We start from the raw sequence: 15,740 nt of genomic DNA, 5'->3' as shown, positions 1-15,740 counted from the left end.
AGTGGCTGGTAGTTTCGAACCACTGACCTTAAGGTTCGCAGCCCAATTCATAACCACTACGCTACCCGAGTGTATATGAGTGTGTATATGTATGGGGTGAATGTGCATATGAGTATGTGTTTGTGTGTGAGTGAGTGTGTATGTGTATGGGGAGTGTGTTTATGGGGTATGTATATGGGATGAGTGTGTATATGTGTGGGGTGTGTGTGAATGAGTGGGTATGGGGTGAGTGTGTATATGAGTGTGTGTACATGTATGGGGTGTGTGTGAGTGTGTATGGGGTGAGTGTGTGTATATGACGAGTGTGTATGAGTATATGTGTATGTGTGTGATGTTACGTATGTGTGTGCCTTTGTGTTCGTGTAATGGGGGAGCACACATGGGGACATTGTGTTGAGTCTGGCAGGAGGAGAGTGGGGGAGTCAGTGTCCGACTGAACACAGCACCCCCTCCATCCAGGATTCCCTGGGGGGGAACAGCCGCACGGTGATGATCGCCCACATCAGCCCAGCGAGCAGTGCCTTTGAGGAGTCCCGAAACACCCTGACCTATGCCGGCCGGGCCAAGAACATTAAGACCAGGGTAAGAGCCTCTGTCTGTCCATCCAAGGCACGGCTGCCCAGCCCCAGATTGGAGGCCCTGGGCGGGTTCCAGGCCCTGCCCCCCCCCGCCCCCACTCTCTTTGGTACCATCCTCCTTGTGTTGGCCTCAATTCCCAGTCCAAGGTCACGCCTCGTGCCCCTACCACCACCTTTCAACACCTGCTTGCCTTCCAGAAAGCCTACAACTCCCAAGGGCCCCTCTTCTGGTTCAAAGGTCTATGCGCCCTTCCCTGCCTCATCCACTCTCCCACCCATCCCCTCCTTCAGATGCTCAATCAGATGTCCAGCATTTTCAAAGCACCTGACCAGAGTAAATTATACATGAGAGCTAGCATTTGCTAATTTGGCATATTATTTCATTTAGTCCTCAGAATAAGGCAGGTGTTGCTATTATACCCATTTTACAGTTTGGAAAAGTGAGGCTTAATGAAGCTGCATGACCTCCCCTGCTGATCAATGATGGAGCTCAAAGTAGAACCAGGTCTGCCCTGTGAACATGACAGAACTTGGCACCTATTAAAAACTGTCTTCTGCCCTGTGTCTGTGTGTGGGGTGGGGGTGGGGGGTGAAGGGGGAATGGACCATCACAGGATAACCTCCAGCCATTACCTCAATGAACATTCTCTCAATAATTTGCCAACTAGTGTTGCAAGGGATTTAAGTTTTATTGCAACCCCCAGAGAACTTAATAGGGGAAAGGAGACATACTCTTAAAGATGTAAATTGGTGGTTGCTTTAAAACACAGAAATTCATTTGCTCATAGTTGTGGTGGTTAGAAGTCCAAACTAAACTGCATTACCTCTGCATGGAATGCTCTCTCTCTGTTGGTTTTGAAGGAAGGTCCTGGTCTCTTCTCTGCCAGGGCTTCAAACTGTAATTGTTGTCTGTTAGATTATTGCTGTGGTACACAAAATATTTAAAACTTTGGTTCTGTCCTGGTTTCGCTTCATTGCTCACGACTGAACTGGTTCAAACTGGTTTGAACCTGGTTTTTACTCTCTGATCTCAAATTTATATTCTGCAAAAGGATAGCTCAGGCCAATTTCATTTGAAGAAATCTGGCTACCGAATTCATTCTGTTTATTGCAAATCATATGACATTTTTATATTAGCTCAAGTTCTGTTTATCTTGAGATTTTAAAATTAGCAATATTATTCTATTTCCTTCTACATGCTCATTAATAATTAAATCTAAAGGGTCAAAGACATTCACTTTTAATCAGTCTAAAAGCATTTCAATATAAACAAAATTATGATGCAAAAATTGTTTTCTTAAAATAGATTCTACTTCTAACTAGAATTCAGTGTTGTTGTTGTTGTTGTTAAGTGCCGTAGAGTCGGTTCTGACTCATAGCAACCCTGTATAGCATTTCTGAGGAGTGGCCGATGAGTTTGAACCACCGACCCTGTGGTTCAAACCAACCTTGCCAGTCCAGTGCGTATCCTACAGCACCACTGTAGAACCAAGTCACTTTAAAAAACAGTGTTGTAATAAAAACACTCTTGATGTGGCACTGTGGGATCATCACTGGACTTGGAACCATAATTTTACATAAAACAAACATTCTGTTACAAATTTTAATTTATAATAGAATTTGTAGATTTAATTCATCCACAATTATACAGTTCATTAAGAAAATATCATTGCTATAAACCATAATTATACCTAATTCAAAGAATGCCATCTAACATTTTTTAATTTAAGCTATCCCTGTTGTCCCATAAGATAAATTTCAAACCTCAGAAATCTTTCTCCACACTGATCTAAGTAGTGATTTCCACCAACAGTACCATAGCAATTTCATATAACTGGGGGTATTATTAACAATTTTCTTCCCAACATTCAAGGATACATGAGGGTTAGTCAAAATTTAACCTCTGGCTGTAGAATTTATTTTAATCAACTTTTAGAAAAGACAAATACATAATTTTTTAACATAATCTCCTTGCTTTTCAACACACCTTGTCCACCTGTCAACAAGCTTTCATATTCCCTTATTAAAAAATGTTTTAGGCTGAGCTATGAGCCATGAATGCATAGCTGTCTTCCCTTCATCAGAGGTGAATCTTCATCCTCACAGGGTTGCTTTCAGGGGACCAAACAGGTGAAAGTCTGATGGAGCAAGATCAGGACTATAGGGAGAATCCTTTAACACCTCAAAATGAACTTTTTGTAGAGTGTCATCAGTGTGGGCAGAGGTGTGCAAGACATGCATTGTCATCTAAGATCACAACATCCTTGGCTAGCAGACCTCTGGCTTTTAATAGGAAGTTAAGGCTTCAGCTCTCCAGTGAGCATCTCACTGCAATGTGCACTGTTGATTGTTGAACTTTTCCTGACGGTGTTTCAATACCGGCCCCTGAGAGTCCCAGAAAACTATAAGTATCTATTTTCCAGATGATCGTTGACTTTTGAACTTTTTATTCATCAGCAATTGAGGATGTTTCCAATCCATACTCTGCTGTTTACTCTCAGGCTCCTAGCGATGAATCCATGTCTCATCACTATGAATGAGTCTTTTAAAGAAACTTGCCTTCCTTCAAGTATCAGTCCAAATTTTATTTGCAGATGTCCAAATGCTTCTTTATGCTTTTCCATGAGTTGTTTCGGTACCCATCTCACACCAACAGCAGGCGAAGGATTTCAGGTGTTCTCCATCCGAAGTTGGGAATCACTGAAGGCTGAGGAGCAGGAGAGTGGGCATTTGAGGAATGAGATCTGTCAGCTAGGAAGTTATAGGATGGAGGAAAGGAAGCCAGTTATGTCACCCTGAAGGAACCCTGGTGGCACAACTATTAAGCACTTGGCTGTTAACAAAAAGTTGGCATTTGAATCCACCCAGTGGCTTTGCAGGAAAAAGACCTAGCAATATCCGTCTATAAAGAAAGATTGCAACCTAGAAACCCTATGGGACAATTCTACTCTGTCAGGTGGGGTCTACAATGAGTCGATATAGACTCAACGGCATCCAAGAATAATAACTATGTTATCTCAACGAATGGGAGAGGCAGGGAAGAGGAAAGAGGAGGGAAGACCTGCAGACAAGCCTCACTGTGTGGAGGAGGGGTGACTCCCGCTGACGTGTCTTCCTCCTCTGTCTCCACCCCATGCTCCCACAGGTGAGGCAGAACCTGCTCAATGTCTCCTACCACATTGCCCAGTATACCAGCATCATCACTGACCTGCGGAGTGAGATCCAGCGACTCAAATGCAAGATTGATGCACAAGGGGCGCGGGGAGCAGCCCGGGTCCGGCTGGATCAGGGCCACATCCAAGGTGTGTGCAGGTCTGCTCTCAGCTTGTCTTAAAGTGTTCTGGGGTCAGCTCTTCTGACTGGGTTGCCACTCTGAACCTTCTTCACTTTCATTGTAAAATGACATTGTGACCTCGGCTTCAGAGGGTTGGCATGAAGACTGCACGAGATTACACAAGTGAGGGACACACGAGGATTTAGGTGTGTGCGAAGCCTCATGGTCAGGGCTATGGAGCCGGGGAATGGAGGGGTACCATTCATTCCCTCCTACACGGTGTATGTACTCTGGTGGGTTTCCAATAGATGGCAGTAGCATGTCTGTATAGAGTTTCCTGGAATCCTAGAGTGGCCCTGTGGAATAAAGCACTGGACTGCAAGGTCGGTTTGAACCACAAGGTTGGCAGTTCAAACTCACCAGCCACTCCTTGGAAACCGTATACAGGGTAGCTATGAGTTGAAACTGACTCGACAGCACTTAACAACAACAATAGGGTTTCTAAAGAGCAGCTGGTGAGCTTGAACCACTGACCTTGTGGTTCAAATCGACCTTGCAGTCCAGTGCTTATCCTACAGCACCACACCAGGACTCCTGAAGTGTCTGAGGAAGACCTTTTTATAGGCGCTTTTAGGGACAGTGGGGGAGTCCTGGTAACACAGTGGCTAAGCGCTCGGCTGCTAACAGATAGGTTAGCGGTTCAAACCCACTAGCTGCTCCTTGGGAGGAAGATGTACCACCCTGCTCCCATAAAGACTTACACCCTGGGAGACCCTGTGGGGCAGTTCTGCTCTGTCTGATAGAGTCGCTAAAACTGGGAATTGACTTGATGGCATGTGGGGAGCACCAGTGGGGAGCTGAGACTCACCTTTAACTTGAAGCCTGAAGACTCAAAGGTGGGCTGGGGCGCGGGAGAAGGTAGTGAACCAGGTCTTTCTGGAAGAAGTGTTTGAACAGGAAGAGGGAACAATGGTTTGGTAAGAAAGGGAGGTGAGGTGGGCTTCGATTGGTCTCAACCTGCCTCTCCCTTGACAGCCGAAGTCCAGCTGCAGAGTGGACAGGGGGAGCAGGCTGAGATGGCCCAGCTACGGGAGCAGCTCATCAGCGCCTTCCAGGAGCAGATGGATGTCCGGAGACGCCTGCTAGAGCTGGAGAACCATGCCATGGAAGTCCAGATTGACACCTCCCGCCACCTGCTCACCATCGCTGGGTAAACACCCTGCCCCATGCCACTCCTACACCTGGACTGCACACTGGGTGATGCCCCTCCTCTGTACCTAAGTCCATGTTTCCCGGGGGTGGGGTGGCCTCAGCTGGGAGCACGAAAAGTCTCGCCGGGCCCTCAAGTGGCGCGAGGAGCAACGGAAGGAGTCGTTCACCAAGGACGATAGCGAGAAGGACTCAGACACAGGTGATGACCAGCCAGACAGCCTGGAACCGCCCGAAGTGGCCTCAGCCCGGGAGAACATCGCTGCCCTGGTGGGCGAACAGAAGAAGCTTCACAAGGAGAAGGTGCCAGTGTTTGTGTTGAGGGGTCAGGGAGAGGGGGTGTGAGAGGCCAGGCAGAAGGAGCCTAAGGGAGAGGGATACCGATTCTATGTGACCAAGGTCTTAACCTCCTTGAGCCTCCTGCTTCTCCTTTGTAAAATGGGCGTAGTTGTGGTGTCGCCCTAATGAAGTCTGGGGAAATCAAATGCCTGGCACAAAGCCAGAACTCAAACAATGGCAGTAAATATGATCATTGTTGTTGTTGTTGTTGTTAAGTGCCATTGAGTCGGGTCCGACCCATAGCGACCCTGTACAGGGTTTCCGAGGGTGTAAATCTTTACGGGAGTAGAAAGCCTCATCTTTCTCCCGCGGAGCAGCTGGTAGTTTCGAACCGCTGACCTTAAGGTTCGCAGCCCGATTCGTAACCACTACGCTACCAGAGCTCCTTAAATATGATCATTGGGGCTTTCTAAATAAGAGGCCTTTGCCATTTGCTCTGGGGAATAACCAAGCCAAGGGGCTTCAGTCTCTCCTGATCAGTTGCTATGGATTCTAGTCCATGGCGGTCCCATGTGTTTCAGAGGGCTACTGTGCTCCATACAGTTTTCCGTGACTAATATTTTGGAAATAGATCTCTAAGCCCTTCTTCTGAGGAGCCTGAGTGGACCCAACAGTTAGCTGCTGATCGTATAAACTGTTTGCACAGCCCTAAAGCTATAAGATGGGCTGGCTATCCACCAACGTTGGTTCCAGGTGTGGCCAGGACACTAAGAAGGTGGGCACGGAGGCAGCAGTTGGGAGCAGCTCCTGGAATTAACCTCCAGAGTTGCAACTCCTGGTTGCCCATTCGGAAGCAAGGAGGCCCAGAGCTTGGGGCCTGGAGCCTTGTAGACAGGCCTGGTGGGAGGTAGGTCCTTAGCCCAGTCTGGCTGACCAAGCACCGCCCCTAGCTGGCGCTAGAGCAGCGCTGTCGTGAGCTGCGCACGCGGGGCCGGCGCCTGGAGGAGACGCTCCCGCGACGCATCGGCTCTGAAGAGCAGCGGGAGGTGCTGAGCCTGCTGTGCCGCGTGCACGAGCTCGAGGTGGAAAATACGGAGATGCAGTCCCACGCGCTGCTGAGGGATGGCGCACTCCGCCACCGCCGCGAAGCTGTGCGTCGCTTGGAGCAGCACCGCAGCCTCTGTGATGAGATCATCCAGGGCCAGCGGCAGATCATTGACGGTAGGGCGCCTGCACTGGGGCCCCTCAGCCACCATCACCCCAGGAGGTCGGAATACCAGCACTGAGCCCTCTCCTCCCGCTGCAGACTACAACCTGGCCATTCCCCAGCACCTGGCACAGCTTTACGAAATGTACCTGCGGGAGCTGGAGGAGGGTGGCCTGGAGCGGGCCACCATCATGGACCGAGTGGCCTCCAGGGCCCTGCAGGTGGGTGCCTGGACGTGGGCATTTGGGAATGTGCTGAGGGCACTCGCTGAAGGAGTGACTGTAGCCCTCGGCAGTGTCTGCCAGGCATGGAACCAGGCTGGTCGACGCCTTTCTTCTCTACCCTACTCCAAAACTTGCTACATCTGAGTGAGGTCCCTAGCCCCGGGCTATTCTTCTCCGACCATTGCCTCCACTCAGGGTCTAGGAGTCAAGTTGGCCATCTGATTTATCAGAATGGCCCCAAGTGCTCCCTGCCCCTAGAGGACAGGTGCTTGCCACCAGGTAGTGTCACTGGGGATGCCCAGCAGAGCAGAACCCTTCAGGTCCCAGAACGCAAGCCTCTGGGGCTTCCAGCCCGTGTAACAACCCTTGAGACCCTGCACCATTACCTGGTTCAGGACCAATTCTTCTGACTGCCCACTTCTGCCCTCTCCCCAACAGAACAGCTCCTTGCCCAAAATTGCCCCAGTGGGAACCATGCTGACCCCAGATTCAGACCTGGAGAGTGTGAAGACACTGAGCTCGGAGACCCATCGCCTGCAGAACAACATCCTCCCCCCACTCAGCACGGAGAGGTGAGTCCAGGGGCCACTGCCCGCCAGCCCTGCCCAAGCTCCAGGTTCACGGTGCCAGCTGGGATCAGGGCAAATCGGGGGATGTGCAGCAAGGAGGCAAGGGAGGAGGTGGCACAGGTTGGGAGCCAGAGTTCCCTAGCCAACCACCATCCCATCCTTCCTCTGCCAATCCCAGTGAAACCAACCACATGTTCAAGACTAGTCCCAGGGCCTGGCAGGTGAAGGGCTCCTCAGTGCCCACCCCGCCTCCCATCCAGATCAGTGACCTGGTGACCCAGGAGGTGAGTTCTCTGAACACTTGTTGCCCCTCCCCCCCCAGGGTCTGCTGCTGGGGGTGGGGAGAACCCAGGGGTTATGACAGAACCTTGCCAAAATAGCCACCACTCCAGAGCGTTTTGTTTCTCTGTTGAGGGGGCACAGGGTCCCTGCTGTGCTTAGGTCTTCCTTCCTCCCACCGCTTCACCCCACAGGCACCCGCTCTGGACAGCCTGGTCAGTCTGAGCAGCCGGATCAACTCCTCCCCCGACAGCCTAGAGAATCTATCAGAGATATCCTTGTCCCACAAAGGTGTGCCCTCACCCACCCCCACCCACCCTCTGAGCCCGGAGGCTGGCACCACTTGGCTACCCACCCCAACCTGTTCAGGGACATACTGCACAATCGGACATTAGAATGAAGAGCGTATGACATTTAGGGTTGTGCCCCTTTCCCGTTTGTTGTTAAGTACTGTCCAGTCGACTCTGAATCATAGCGACCCTGTACAGGATTTCCGAAAAGCGGCTGGTGAGCTTGAACCGCTGACGTGTAGTCCAGTACATTAACCCTCTGCGTCACAGAAGGACTCCATATGAGTATAGAGCCCTTGGCCCGGGACTAAACCCACTCTCTCAATTCTCACAGTAACTCTGGGGTGTTAGTTTTACCATTCTGTTCATAGATTTTAAGGAATTTGCCCAAAGTTCTGATTCTGCAAACAAGGTGGGTGCGGGGGGAGAGGGAGGAGTTAAAGTCCAGGCGGTCCACCTGCTACCCATTTTCGCTATGGCCGAGGGGGACTAGAGATGCAGGAAGGACCAGGGCTACGTGGCCTTCATCAGGGTGGGTATGCCCTTTGTCTCGCCACAGAGCGGAAGGAAATCCTTACGGGCACCAAGTGCATTTCGGTGAAGGCCGCGCGGCGGCGCTCGCGAGCCCTTGGCGCTGAGGGTCGCCATCTCCTGGTGCCCGTGGCGCAGCGCAGCAGCCTGTCCCTGCACTCGCTGAGCGAGGCCGACGATGCGGAGCCGCCCGGCCCGCTCGCCTACAAACGGCCACCCAGCCCCACGCTACAGCGTGCGGCAAGCGAGGACAACCTGTCCAGCAGCACAGGCGAGGCTCCAGCCCGGCCGGCGGGGCAGCGCGGCGACGGCCCTAGCCCCTGGCTTTACGGCCTGAAGAAAAACCCCGGCAAGAAACGGGAAGACTCTCTGGAGGCCAAGAGAAGAAAGCGGAGGTCCAGGTCCTTCGAGGTCACAGGGCAAGGGGTGAGGCAAGGGGCAGGGGGCGGGCATCATCTTCTTTGTGGGGTGGGCCCTGTACCTAGCTCCCTCAGCACTCTCTCCCACACCTGGGGCATTACCCCAGGCTGGGGCAGGTCCCTGGAGCTTTGGTCTCAAACCAGTTTTCCAACCACGGCAGCTCTCTCGTCCCAAGAACCACCTCCTGGGGCCCCGTCCCTTGCAGAACGTCTCGGATCACAGGATGCCAGCCCCTGGTACCCGACACCCAGGAAAGGTCATGTTACCTATGGCCAAAGTCAAACTCCTTCCAAGCCAGAACATGGGTCAGTACCGGCTGGGAAGGGGCTGGAGGAGGGTCTTGTCAGCCCAGGGTAGAAGAGATATGTTGAGTTCCTTGCCCACCTGGCTACCCGTGGCTGAAAACCTGGTTCTCCCAGTTCTTGGCATTGGGGGAGGGGAGGGGAGCGTTTCTAAACCACTGATCCCAGGCTTTCTGTTGTTGCAGGCCCTGAGGACCCCTCATCCGTTGCTGTTCCCCCCAATCTAGTTGGCGTTTCCCGACGGGCTACTCGAGGGCCCCGCCTGCCCCATGGGACAGGCGCCTATGGCAAAGATGGACGTTTCCGGCATAACTGAGGGGCCTGCTTGCAATCGACACCCCGCCCCTCAGACTGAATGGGGTGTAGGGGAAAGTGGGAGATGAAAGCAGGACATAGGGGGATGACTGCGAGATGAAGCCCAAGGTCTCAGAAGGCCTGCGTTCTGAGACAGAGGAATTGTAGGACATCTGCCCTACCCGCCCATGCTTTCCGTGCCACTGGGGAAGGGAGGTGGTCCCAGAAGGCATAAACAGGACAATCGAGGTTCCTGGCCTCCCAGGCCTGGACAGAACCCTGTTGCCAAAACCGTGAACAGACCTGTGGCCAGACTCAGCCTCGAAGATGGGGTTAGAGGGGCCGCCACGGGGAGGGAAATTGGGCTCACATTGGAGCACGGGATGGTTGGGCTGGGGGCCCACAGGGTTTCACATTTTATGGTTAGGGGTGGGGAGGTTTGGTTTTGTTACTTGGCAGTGACTTTTCCCCCCTCTCCTTTTTAACAATAAAGTCCCATTTGGGAACTAGACTTGTATGGTGGCCTTAAGACACAACCCATCCCTCTCCCCAAACACCCCCTCTCCCTCTGACTGCTTCTGAGCACTAAGCTAGGGAAAGGGTTTTTCTCTAGACTCAGAGGCCCCTCCCAGAAGAGGTCAGGATGGCCCCTCCTCCCCCCAGGGCCGAAAGTCTCACAACTAAGGTGGGCGGTGACGCCTGGAGATGCAGGCACAGAAGCCCCTTAGCTTCAAGGTGAGAAAATTCTTGCAAGCCCTTCCCCCCATGTGGGCACTCTGACCATTCGGTTGCTATTATCTGTCCTGTTCCATGTTGGGGGTGTGTGGACAGCTGTCATGGGGAAGCTCAGAGCTGGGGGAGTCTGCCTGGCTGTTCAATCACCCCCTCGCCTCTCTGAGCATTGGTTTATTCAAGACCAAAAACACTCCCATCGAATCTACGGAATCAACCCCTAAAACCAGGTATCTGGTCTGCCACTCCGCATCTCGCCCCGTCCAGCACTACATGAGGCCTTTGTATCTCAACCGAAAGGCATCCGGGACCTCCTCTCCCGCCTGCCTAGCTACTTGGGGGTCCGGATGAGGGTGTGGTAGACCGGTTTGACGATAAGATGCAGGTGCAGAGCATTCTCCACCAGGTACTCTGAGTTGCGCCGCTGCAGGTCGGCGTGCGCCAGGAAGTCGCCGGCCTCCTCGCTGCTCTGGTGGAAATTATAGGCGTGGCGGACCAGCAGGCGACCCTGCTGCCGCGCGCCCACCAGCACCGTCTTCTGGAAACTCACGCCCGCCGCGTCGCCTCCGCTGCTGGCCGGTGTCACTACGAGCCGCGGCCGTCCGTCTTCGGGACGCGCGGCGGGCAGCGCAGTGCCCGCGGCGTCCGCATAGACCGGCCGTAGGCTGACGGGTAGCCAGCGCGGCGAGAAGAGCACGTTCCAGGTGACACGGCGGCCCGCGTCGTGGCTGCTCGGACCCAGCTGCGTCTGGAAGCTGGTGCTGCGATCGTCGCGGGCCGGGTTGTTGATGACCCACGCGGCGCCCCAGGCGGGGGCCAGGTAGTTGCGGGGCAGGAAGGCGCTGCCGTTGACATCGAAGAACTTGGCGTAGTGCAGCGGCGACGCGGCGTGGAACTGGTAGGCCTGCAGCAGAAGGTCGGCCACCGCGGCGCCGTGACGTGCCAGCGCGGCCGAGCGCGCCTGCAGCTGAAACAGCTGCGCCGGCGGGATCATCGGGTAGCGGATGGCGCGTAGGGCGCGCTCAGCCACGGCGGAGGGTGGTTGCGCGCGGCCCAGCCAGGCCTCCAGCGCTTGGAACAGCTCCAGCTCGTCCTGCAGTACCAGGTCCGAGCGCTGCAGCAGCTGCGCCAACAGCTCAGGACTCACAACTCCCCACTCGGCGCTGCTCACTACTGCTGACAGGTTCCAGGCCAGGAACTGTAGGCAGCTGTCGCGCAGCGCCTCGTCGCCAGCGCTCAGGGCGTAGTGGTACCAGCCCACAGCCGGGCCGGCGCCCCCCGCCAGGTGCGCGCGCATATAGTCGGCCACACCCCGCTGCAGGGAGGCCACGCCATACTTGGTGGCCAGCTTGTGCAAGGGGATGGCCTGGGTCAGCAGGACCGTCAGTTCGCCGCAGTACAGGTACCTGCGGAGGAGCGAGTGATGAGCGAAGTCAAGAAGGGCCACTATTTGCTTTCTGGAGTTGGTCTGGGGAGGCGCAAACCCAGCAGAGTGGGTCCAAGCTCCCCGGGCTGGTCTTAAAATTCCTCCCACCGCTCTTCCTCCTGTTTCTCATAGTAACAGAGAAATAACTTGTATTTATTGAGCATCTACTTAAGTGCTCTGGTGATACAATGAGTCAACTGCTCTTTGGGAGAAAGGTCTGGCCATCTGCTTCTGTGAAAATGACAGCCTAGAAACCCTACGTGCCAATTCTATTCTGTCATATGAGTCATTATGAGGCCATCAATTATAAGGTGTTGTGCACGAGCCTTGAAGAAAGCAGAAATAAATCCTGCCCTGTGGAATGTGTATGTGGGGACAACAGGATCTGGATTGGGACCTCTCAGGGACCTTGGCTTCTGTGACCCTGTGGGTGGAAGAGCCAGGGGCTTGGGAACAAATGAAGTGTCCTCCCCACCTCCAGTCTGACCCCTTCCATCTATTTGTTGAGCAAATCTTTTAACTTGAACCTTAATCTTGGCACTGTAGGTTAAGCACTGGACTGCTAACCACTAAGTTGGCAGTTCAAAGCCACCCAGCACTCCGAGGGAGAAAGATGAGGTTTTTTAATCGGAACCGACTGGAAGACACCTAACAACAACAACAACAACAAACTTCACTCTTATAATTTATAACTTCCAGTCCTCATGGACACTTACTGCAACCTTCACTCATTCTGTCTCAGTCTCTTTCTGTCTCTCTGTGTACCCTTCGTGCTATTGGCAGACATTGTGGGGGTGTGGTAGCACCTGCAGACACCCCACCACCCATGTCTCCTATCTTTCTACAGGACATGTTTTCCTCCGGAAAGAAAGAACTGTGTTCTGGTCTCCCTTGAAGTATGTGTGGTCATGCAACAAATTTCTAGTCATTGAGATTTTGTAAGGGGAGTCACTGTGTGGGATCAGAGGGTGGAATGTTTAAGTCTACCTGGCTAGGGGTCGGGAGGAGACCCTTGTGGCTTTTTGTTTTATCCCCCTTCCTGTTGCCTGGAACTTGGAAACGATGGCTGGAATTCTGTAACCCATTTGTTTAAGTCACTGTGATTGGCAGCCAAACCCAATTCTCAACCCAATTGACTACAGTGTGACCCTTGGACTACAATGTGACTCTTGGACTACAGTGTGACTCCTGGACTACAGTGTGACCCTTGGACTACAGTGTGACTCTTGGACTACAGTGTGACTCGTGGACTACATTGTGACTCTTGGACTACAGTGTGACTCCTGGACTACAATGTGACTCCTGGACTACAGTGTGACTCGTGGACTACATTGTGACTCGTGGACTACAGTGTGAATGGATGGTGCCCCATTCATGGAAGTGACAGAAAGCAGTGGAGGTGGGATGGAAGAAGGGCTGCTCACTTTCGCAGCTCCCTGGCATAGTGGTTCCAAACCTGGCCAGACACCAGAGCCTTTACAAGAAAAAAATGATTGGTGGACCCAACCCCAGATGTGAAGCCCACCACCCAGGGGCGCTCCAAAAACCTGCAGGTTTCAAAAGCTCTCTTGGTCAGGTTTGGAAGCAGCTCTGGACAGTGGATCCTAAGAACAGAAACTGACATAGTGTCAAAGCACACACAGAGCGCTGAGGCCAAGGCGGGGTGTGTGTGTGTGTGTCTTCTACTGCACTGCACATAGTGAGGTGGATAACGGATGGCAGGAGGTGCCTTCATGGGCTCATCATGGCCTCTGGGGGCTCCAGCTTTGGGTGGAGGATCCAGGGGCTTGGGAAGGAGTGAAGACCCCCCATAACCTGTCCTTGCCCCACCTGATGAACTTGTCAAAGACGGCGGCGCAGTCCCTGGGCTCTTGCAGCACCACCTCACTCTGGTTCCACAGCAGCCCCCGGAAGAGCTCACTGCGCAGACTCAGCAGCAGGCGGTGGGCGTGGAAGACGCGGACCTCTTCGGTGCCCTGGGCCTGCACCCGCAGGACCACGTCACTGGCGTTGCCCTGCCGCAGCAGCTCCTGCAAGCGCTGCAGAAGCATCTGGGAGTGGTTGATAGAAGAAGCCGCTGCCTCCCCACCGACATCGGCTCGCTGGGCTGCAGTGGGAAGGGACACAAAACCTGAAAAATCTCCCGGAACCATATTCAGGGACAGAAGAAGAATCAGCTGGAGACATGGGCACAGGAGTGTGAGCAGAGGGACGGCTGTGTGTGCACACCTGTTTGGACCCATCAGGTTCACACAGGCGCCTCCTGGGTGGGGAAAGTTCTGGCCAGGGAGAGGTGATGAGCCAGACGTGCAGAACCCTAAGCCAGGGTTAAGGGAAGTGTTGGTACTCCGCCTCCTGCCTTAGTCTTGCCTTCTGAAGAAGCGGCCACTCGACCTCTCGCGTGAGTTGTCAGGTGGAGTGGTGCGTTCATGAATGAGTCTTTACCGAGCATACTGTGTGCCAGCCTGTCTGGTGGGGGGTGGGGGGGGGGAGGCTACAGCAGTGAACAAGCTTTATATTCATCAAAGCACATGTTGTTGGATTAAACACAAAGACGCACTGTGGATTGTGGCACGGGAAACAGTGAGTGTAACTGGGTGGAGGGACCAAGCAAAGGCTTGCTGAGGAAGTGACAAGGATTCAGCCAGCGAAGAGCACCGGAACATCCACAGAGTAAGCGCGTGCAAAAGCCCTTGAGGGGGAAGGGCTGGGAGCTGGGGAGAGGGAGAAGGTGGTGAACCAGGCAAGGAAACTCTTTTCCTACAGTCCTGCTATTTGGGGAGGTCTGATCTATAAGAAGGATCCCATTTCCAGCAGGTGGCTGGGGAAGGGGACTCGAAGAAGAAAGTGCAGGGGGCCAGCTAGTGCCAGAAGGGATAGTCCTAGAAACGGGGTGTTGAGACTGGCATCCCCTTCCAAGCCACCAGGGGCGCCATGAGGGTCAGATGGGGATCTGGACTCAGCCACAGACTGCATCAGGTTAGAAGACCTCTTAATAACTTCTTCGAGGGTGTCTGACAAGCCGGAAGGCACCCCAACTCTCACACACTCAGCCGTGTGTGCACCTGTCTCACATACACTCACATGCACACACACAACTACTCATATACACAACTCATCATTCATGTGCACTCGCACACACACATGTTCATATGCAACTCACTCATGCACACAAGTGCTGGATGCCTTGGACCCTGTGGAGGGCATTATGCATGAGCAGGTCTGTGTGGGGGGCAGCAGAGGGGAAAGAAGCAGCAGTTAATTCCCAGCCATCTGCCTCTCCAAGCTGTCACTCTAAAAGAAACCCAATGCTGTGGGCACCCCCATTCATGTCTACGTGGGTCCAGGACAATGGAAGGGTCTTCTTTTGATCCCAACACCCCGCTCCCTCCCTAAGCAGGCTGTCCTGCTCTCCCTGGCCTGCCTCTCAACTGGAGGGTCCTACCTCTCCTCTCAATTCCACCCCATCCCAAGGCTCACTCACCTGCACGAGTGACCAGGCCCACCAAGGTCAGGATGGCCCAGAAGCTGCCCCAGGATCCAGGCTTGGCATATCCTTCCCTGAGCATCTTTCTGTCAACACCCCCAAGTTCACTGCAGGGACACTGAGCCCAGGCCACTCTCCTCACCTCCTTCCTTACATAGGACCCAGCACAAGGCAGACTGCACCCTCTCCCTGGATGGCTTCCCTCCCCCACCGGCCTCTGCAGGGATTGGTGGAAACTGGCCCCAGCTGTTACCCAGGCAACCACTTAAGCCTGAGAGTGGCAGCCTCAGGGGCTATTGTGCTTGGCCCTGGGCCCCCGGAGGGGGACAGATCCGGCCCCCCTTCCCCAGTCTCCTCACTTCCCACAGGGACAGTTGGCCCTCTCATGAAGTTTTAGACCCTCAGAAAGGCAGACAAGGGGCTCCAGGACTACCAGAAGCATTGCCCTGAGGGTCCCCCACCCCCTCCCTCAGCTCCCCCCACCCCAGAGCAGGCTTGGCAGCATCTTGGCTAGAATTCCGTGGTGAACCAGCCTAAAGAGACAAGCCTGGAAGAGGAGAAGGAAGAGGCTGCTCAGGCTCCCCCCCACTCTCTGCCCATCCCCATTTTGGGGTGGGCTAGCTCTCTTGCTTACTGAAA

The 15,740-nt window shown here is 53.8% G+C and overlaps 2 protein-coding genes across 2 annotated transcripts in view; one reads left to right on the top strand and one right to left on the bottom strand.

Annotated features, from left to right (window-relative positions):
• The window catches only part of KIF19 (kinesin family member 19), a 33,989-nt gene extending 24,511 nt beyond the window's left edge, over positions 1-9,478 (top strand). Inside the window, exons 9-20 of the mRNA XM_006869606.1 lie at positions 460-582; positions 3,724-3,880; positions 4,888-5,062; positions 5,166-5,364; positions 6,291-6,561; positions 6,647-6,768; positions 7,210-7,343; positions 7,519-7,624; positions 7,814-7,910; positions 8,469-8,866; positions 9,021-9,165; positions 9,348-9,478. Of these exons, the coding sequence (XP_006869668.1) occupies positions 460-582; positions 3,724-3,880; positions 4,888-5,062; positions 5,166-5,364; positions 6,291-6,561; positions 6,647-6,768; positions 7,210-7,343; positions 7,519-7,624; positions 7,814-7,910; positions 8,469-8,866; positions 9,021-9,165; positions 9,348-9,478 (2,058 nt within the window). The remainder of the gene's footprint in view (positions 1-459; positions 583-3,723; positions 3,881-4,887; positions 5,063-5,165; positions 5,365-6,290; positions 6,562-6,646; positions 6,769-7,209; positions 7,344-7,518; positions 7,625-7,813; positions 7,911-8,468; positions 8,867-9,020; positions 9,166-9,347) is intronic.
• Positions 9,479-10,519: 1,041 nt separating this feature from the next.
• On the bottom strand, positions 10,520-15,183 carry BTBD17 (BTB (POZ) domain containing 17). Its single transcript, XM_006869605.1, has 3 exons — positions 15,099-15,183; positions 13,445-13,721; positions 10,520-11,594 (listed from the first exon to the last, which is right to left on the bottom strand). Exons 1-3 carry the CDS (start codon positions 15,181-15,183, stop codon positions 10,520-10,522), a joined length of 1,437 nt encoding a protein of 478 aa, XP_006869667.1.
• Between the last annotated feature and the right edge of the window lie 557 nt (positions 15,184-15,740).

The sequence above is a fragment of the Chrysochloris asiatica genome, unplaced genomic scaffold (assembly GCF_000296735.1).
Source record: "Chrysochloris asiatica unplaced genomic scaffold, ChrAsi1.0 scaffold00132, whole genome shotgun sequence".
Taxonomy (NCBI): domain Eukaryota; kingdom Metazoa; phylum Chordata; class Mammalia; order Afrosoricida; family Chrysochloridae; genus Chrysochloris; species Chrysochloris asiatica.
This window is presented reverse-complemented; position numbering and strand designations above follow the sequence as displayed.